This window comes from Periplaneta americana, chromosome 14 (assembly GCF_040183065.1).
Source record: "Periplaneta americana isolate PAMFEO1 chromosome 14, P.americana_PAMFEO1_priV1, whole genome shotgun sequence".
In the NCBI taxonomy this organism is placed as follows: Eukaryota; Metazoa; Arthropoda; class Insecta; order Blattodea; family Blattidae; genus Periplaneta; species Periplaneta americana.
In genome coordinates this window covers 2,433,379-2,440,910 of record NC_091130.1, presented here as the reverse complement: position 1 = coordinate 2,440,910, position 7,532 = coordinate 2,433,379, and the positions used below count along the sequence as shown (strand labels likewise).

Genomic DNA, 7,532 nt, shown 5'->3' with positions numbered 1-7,532 from the left:
ATGATCAATCTTGTCACAAGAACTGTAGCTGGTTTGTCTTCAAGTACTGTACTGTGAGTTCTCTGTGCAATGTCGCAGTTCAAACTGATGTTACAATATGTATCTGTTTCACATTGTGATGTTTACATTGCATACAGCAAGCAGGTGCTAGTTTTCAAAGTGTGGTGCACGACCAACCAGGTGTTCGGCATTGAACTAAATCCTAGCAAACCTGTATGTGTGTTGAAGTGACAGAAGTGTAATCTGAAAGTGTGGGATGTTCGACAAAGACTGAGATTAAATCTGTGCATAAAGCAGCATTTCCCAAAGAAATAAAACTTGCCTCATTCAACATTTGGAAAAAAATTGCAAGCTAGAGTATTGATTCCTATATTATTTATGCAATGTTTTGATGCGGTCTATTATGCCCTGGTCTTCGAAAATGGCATTTAGTACTCACCCTGTGTGTGTGTCTTGTTCTTTTATCTGTTGTAAGGCTGAATGCTAGCTGATAAAGGTAACTCCCCCTTCCCTGATCCTAAACCTCATCTAGCTAATGATTCCACTCTCTCCTTTGCTGCTGATATACATTATGGTCTATAATGGATATTGGATTAGACTAGATGGCATTTCGGAAGGCAGTCAGCTGCTATATGCGCCATAGCATTTCTGGTATGTGACGTCACAAGCTTGTACAGTAGAACCAATCAGAATCAGTCTATAACAAGTACTTCCCGAGTTCGTTTGTTCACGTGTGAGTGTTTCAATACATTGAATAAGTAAAACTAACATTTACTGTGTGTATGTAAGGTAAATAAATGGAAGAAGAGAGTGTAAAAAGACAAGTATTGCACAGGCAGGCGCGGAAAATAGTGTTTAAGGTGTATAATTATTTAAAAAACGTTAAAGAGCAGAACGCTGCCGGCCATCTTGATGCTGGCAGCAACGTTGCCAACGGGCAAGAAACGACTGCAGAAGCATGTGGTGTGGGATTGAGAACCGTGCAAAGAATATTGTTAGTGAAGGAAAGAGGGTTTGTTTGGTGTCATGCTTACAGTAATCAACGGCTAAGGTCATTATTGTCTTTTGATAATTTAAATTCTCTCCTGCGCTATTTGTATTGCACGTGCTCGTGAAGTACGATGTGGCAATGTTGTACGCTGCCTTGCTCTCTCTATCTGTCTCTCTCGACTCAAACGCTAGCAGACAACATCCTTCCGAATTGCCGTCGACTCTAGTTATCTTGCAATATATTTTCAGAGATGTTGTATGTTTACAGATTATTTTATGTTTTGATTTCCTGCTAATTTAAGATATGCACTCATACGTTCCTCAATTCTTCTGGCATTGACAAAGGGAGAAAGGGGATCATGCGAGTAAATATGGTACTTGAAGTTGCTGTATAGTGTATGCAGGGGCGAGTTGCTTTTGAGTTTGATTATGGCAGACAAAATACGGAAATGGCTTCCTCTGTACTCGTAACAAGTTCCAAATTCTGCTTACTGGAGCAAAGTGAACAGTTTCAAGTTGCAGTTAAAGAAGTTTTGTAGTACAGAAAAGAAATGGATACGGACTCAAAGCAATTCCAGTAATGGACTCTACATAGCAGACAGACTGTGTGCTTCATTTCTCCACAAAGCACAAACACATACAAAAATGCAGTTTCAAATATCTTATAATTACTTAAAAATTAATGGGGAAGTATTCAAAATTAAATCAGAGGCTATAATTACTTTATTAATTTGTTATTTTTTTTTAATTACGGTATCTTTGTACAAACTGCTTCATAATACTACACTTCCCCCACTACACGAACACACATATTTCACAGTAAAAAAGCAATGTCTTCAACAATGCAGTGGCAGTTTTATCCCAGAGATTAAACGATTATAATTATGTATTGTCAGTTTCCAGAATCTGTAATAGAACAAAGGTGACGTTCGATTGCAAGCAACATAATTCTGAGGTCAGTGGCAGTCCTAGCACCATGCCACAGTGTTCTGAAGCAAATGAATCACACAGTGTGTCTGCGTAAACTTCACATCCTCTGTAACAGAGCGCTTCAATCTTTCATTTGTACCATAAAAACATTATACAAATAAATATAAAAAGTTGTACAACATTAATGTTAATATTGCATATGTACGTATCATTCCATACAATAAATAAATAAATTTCTTAATGAAGTCCAACAATTTTGCTGAAGTAGTAACCTTCAAATTAGATGATAAGCAAAATATGTACAAGTACACAACGCTTTCCTAAACAACAGGAAAGTAATATGGTCCAGGGAGACTCGGAACAACAGCGTCGTGTGCATTCCGAGTCTCCGTATAATGAAGGACCAGAAATCAAGTCACTCATAAAATATTGTTTAAAAGGACCTTAGTACAATACGAATGACGCAGTAAAATCTCAATCTAAAATTTCAGCATCCAGCAACATGTCAGAATATTGCAAGAGGGAAGACAAGTCTCTGCAGAATAATGCCGGTCTGGCCACGAGACAAGTGACTGAATTCAGCTTCCATCTCCAAGAAATATCAAATCTAGCAGATGCTGAGGTAATGAAATACTTAAAGGAACGAAAGTTGATATGAATTACATAATTACCATTACAGCGGGGATGAAGTCATTCTATTCATTCATTATGAAGATACAGTAAAACCTCGATATTACGCTATCCCGTGTAATACGCTTTTTTTGTCCGGTCCCTGCATATTTCATATATAACACCTTTATAAAATACCCCATTTGTTGCACTCAAGTCCCGCATTATACGCGGTTTTTGTGGAATATTTTCGATGTAATTTTCAGCAATGTACTGTAACAGCAATGAAATATCTTGGTCACAACTCACTGGTGCCATTAATCTGAAAAGTATTGGTATTCGACCCCTCGGCCGTAATAAAATTCTGGAAATTTTTGCTGGTCAGTTTGTTGTCCTTTGTGTATTGAAGTGTCTGTGAGTGTGATTACAATGAGTGTTAAACGAAAAGCACTTTCTGTGTCGGGAAAATTGGAAAGTACGATGAGAACAGTACTCTTACTCAGAAACAACTCTCTGATTCATTAGGAATCCCATCATCGATATTAAGAACGATAATAAAAAATCGCGACTCAATCACTACAGTTGCGACATTGTCGGTAGGATGTAATCGCAGGAAACTGAAGTGTGGTAAACAGGAGGACTTGGAGAACACGCACACAGCAAACAACTGTAAATGACTTATTTTTTTTTCGAAAGAATTAAGTACAGTACATATTCTAAATGTCTTTGATGTACAGTACAGTAATTACATAATGGAGTAATACTATATTACCTTTCAATAAAGAAAAATGCTAATAGATACTGTATATGAGTCAAAATTAATATACCTGCCTAATACACGGTCTCGGTTAATATGCGGTTTACACCCGGTCCCTTGAACAGCGTGTTATCGAGGTTTTACTGTACGTCCCTCCCATCAGAAATTAAACAATATAACTCACTGTTTGTTATTAGATACACAGCAATTATAAACTCGATGATAAAACAGATTATACTGACATGTTGATTACAATGTTATCAGAAAATTAGTGGCAACACTGCTAGTATTCAGCTCCCCCACCTGGAAGTATAAGATGGAGTGGTGCCTGACTGTTAAGATAATAATCTCATTTATACTTTATATGCAGTGATTGTAATTGCTGCAATGACTTAAATGCAGACAAGAGCAGAACCCACTGAAAGTTATATTTATAATTATGCAGGCGTATTAATCACTCATTCTGTTCCAATTGGAATGCGTGTGACGCTGCATATTACAGTCAGTTTTTGGAACACCATTTACAACCAGCAAAGCGCCGGAAGCTCTGATATCTCTTGAATACTATCCCATTGTGCTTCACGATGGTCTCGTCACGTGGCTGCCAAGTGGTTAATTTACTTAACAGGTGGAACTGGGAAATTCTAGAGCTTCCTCTGTATTCTCCGAATATGAATCCCTGCAACTATGACCTCTTCCCTATAGGCTGGTTCACAATAAACCGGAAACGAGAATCGGAACGAAAACGGTAAAATTGTTAAAATGTGAGCATTTAAACATGAGCATTTACAATTAACGAAAAGCTTGCCAGAGCCCAGGATCGGGAACGGAGAGTTGGCCTAGTTTCAACTTTGGTGTTCACGTTTCCGATCGCAGCCCACTAGATTCATTCTATTGCCATCTTAAAGCTATTTTGTCGTCGTATATTTTGTAGCAAGAAGACCGTGACATAACCTATGCATTATTTTGTTCTGTGCTGTGCATCATGGAGCAAGTTTTATTTGATGAGATCCTAATATTGAAATCCTCACATTTACGATAAGCGGCGCGCCTCGTATAAAGATGAGAATATGTGGCTTTCAATAGCTGCATCTTTGAACACGATCGGAAGCGAATCATTTTATTACTGTATTGGTTGTATTACACACTACATATTCACGCTTCAATTCAATAACTACTGTTGTGTTCATTTTTGTTCTATTACAAATGTTTCTTCTCTAATTATTTTACGTTATGGTCGACTTAAAATAGGTTGTGATAATAAAGATGCATGGGCATATTTATAGTACCGTACCTAATGAAATGTTTCAGTTGAAATTTCGAAGTTAGTTAATCTGTGTTTATGTTGGCTGCCTTGTACTCATGAGAGAACGCCATTGGTCAATTATACACAAATAACATCAGAATGCGTAATATCGACTTTACATATCGTTATTGACATGCATATCGATATGCATAGTAGTCTACGTTCTCGGTTTATTGTGAATCAAAAATTTTCATATTCTCGTTTTCATTCTGGTTCTTGTTCCCGGTTTATTGTGAACCAGCCTTAAAATGAAAAGAACCACTGAGAGGGATAAGCTTTAGTATTAGACCATTGTAACAGCTGTAGAGCAGTCGAACAGACGCTTAGAACATAGTGACGCTGTGGATGGCATCCGTTGCCTTCCAGAGCTGTGAAGCCGGCTATACGACATTGGAGGAAATTATTTTAAAGAGTCCACCGCTATGGAGTAACAGCACATTTGACCGTGAAACTAGCAGACTCGGGTCCAAATCCTGGTTGAGACAAGTTACTTGGTTGAGGTTTTTCCGTGGTTTTCCCTCAACCCATTAAGAAGAAATGTTCGGTACTTTCGGCATTGGACCCCGGATTCATCTCACTAGCATTATCACTTTCATCTCACTCAGATACTAGATAACCACAGCACTTGATAAAGTGTCGTAAAATAATCTTCTAGGTTTTAAATGAAGTATTGCCACTAATTTTCGAATGACCTACGTATAATAAGAAATGTTGAAATAAACAATTTTCTAGCTGTATTACTAGTTCATAACATTGTCATGTCACTCTTTGCATTACATATTTGTCACGTCTAAATTTATCCTTTTTGATAAAAAATGGTCTCCAATATCAAGTGATAAGTACATTGTTTCTGTTGCTCAGATGGTACAACATTGTCTATTTTCTGAGACTCTGCTTCATACTGTAATGTTTAATGGCTGAATTGGTCAGTAATTGATTACTTGTAAATAGTTTCTTTAATCTATCACAAAATATTTCAATATTCAGTAATTTCATCACTATGCAATTTTGTTATTCTAGATTTAATTTGTAATTCAGTAAATATAAAATATTCTTTGTTTCTCTATGATAAATTATCTAGTTTTAATTATTCAGGTAATCTTTTCGTACTTTGATTTTATTGTAATTGTAAATTTAATACTAACTGTAATATTATTTGTAATTGTAAATGTAAATTTAATACTAATTGTAATTTTATTGTTGATATTGTAGTTGGAATCTCCTGGTAGAGGGGCAGAGAAGGCCTGACGGCCTTATCTCTACCAGGTTAAATAAATAAATACTACTAATAAATAAATACTACTACTACTAATAATTTCTTTGTCCTGCATTTTATTTGCTACACTGTCAACACTGCCCTCCTGAGATGGAAGCTGTCTTCAACTCACGTTTCTAATGAATCTACTGTTTCAAAGACCACTACAGTGCGTACTAACTGTTATAGCACAGTAACGGGCAATTAAAATCCCACTGTGTCCTCAAATCAAGGCAGAAAACTATAAGCTTCATATAACTAGCAATTAAAGAAATACAGAGCTGAATCCCATATGATTGACACTTTACTGCCACCTGGTGACACGGGACCGTGTAATAAGATGACTAGAAATATATAACTTTACAGGAAAGTGGAAGTCATTTGCAATAACGATATTACGAGATTCAGACAAGTAGCAAAGTGTTCACTTATTCTGGACTCAAGCTACAGCAACTGTCTGCCCCGAGCCGGTTTCACTTTCTGTAGAACAGGGGTGTCCAAAGCTGCTGCTCCGCCTCATCACTGTTGAAACAGGACCCATCGAACGTAATTAGGAATGGGAAAATTTGTGAGTGAACGTAACACATACTGAAGACGCAGGCTCTGTCACCTGCCCTCTTTGACAGTAATTTAGCTCTCACACGAAAAGCGAAAGGAACAGTCCAGAAGTTCAAAGACTGCTACCGCTTTACGTATAACTGCACAGATGTTTCCAAAATGAAAATCAGTCTTTAAACAAGAGATTGGAATGCGAATGAGTTCGACAGTGACCTTTGATTTCCCATCCCTAATTAAAAGTATGTCGTATGATAAAATACAAGAAATTATGAACAGATTCAGCATCTCAATCAGCTTTTTAATGAAAACTTAACAGAGGTATATAAAACACTATTATATGCAAATATCAACGAATACAGCAATGCACTTTTCGGTGTAGAGATGTTGGCTCGACAACAAATCGCAACGGTCTCGCAGTACACTGGAATGTTGTGTACTAACATGTCAGTAATTCGGATTAAAATTAGAGTGCATGCGGTTGCATTCACTGCCCACACTTGTCAGGAACCACAGATATGAACATTTTGGTGTTTCGGATTTTTATGTAAAATATAATCATACGGCATGTAAAAAGATTCTTCACTCACACGATTCGCCTGGGAGCAGTGGGGGCAGATGTCGCTCGACGGCCGATGTTCTATCTATCTGCTAACGGTAAGAATCTAACGATCTGACAGTCTGACAGAGCCATCGATAGGAGCCGCTCCACGATCACAGCTCCTGAAGTTGCTCCACCTACCTTCCAGCAAGAGAAGGCTACGAATACCGAACACAACCATCATCACTTGAGGAACGCCTTGTACAGTAACGGTGTCCGACACGTCTCCTTCTCCTGCTCCAGCAGAAACAGAAGATCCCGCAGGTTGACTCGCTTGAGACGTGGCCGGATTGGAAGCTGCATCAAAAGCAGACATTACACAAACTTCTGCAGCCTGCCTTATTCCAGAAACATAACAAACTCACAGAGGAACCGTAATTATCTGTCATCATGAAATTGCGTTGAACTGAGAGGGATTAAATTTGTATGCAAGTTACAATTCATTGCTACATGTAGGATTTTTACCTTCTTGTTTAGTTGGGACTACTTCTGTTTCATTTTGTTTATAATCAGATGCAGGTATTTATGG

General features: G+C 37.7%; 1 protein-coding gene across 2 annotated transcripts in view; it reads right to left on the bottom strand.

The window, feature by feature from the left end:
* Positions 1–6,682: 6,682 nt before the first annotated feature.
* Positions 6,683–7,532, bottom strand: part of LOC138713080 (transcription initiation factor TFIID subunit 4-like) — an 87,250-nt gene continuing 86,400 nt past the window's right edge. For both annotated transcript variants that reach the window (XM_069844828.1, XM_069844829.1), the window contains one exon: positions 6,683–7,300. In XM_069844828.1, the coding sequence (XP_069700929.1) occupies positions 7,187–7,300 (114 nt within the window). In that variant the 3' untranslated portion in view covers positions 6,683–7,186. The remainder of the gene's footprint in view (positions 7,301–7,532) is intronic.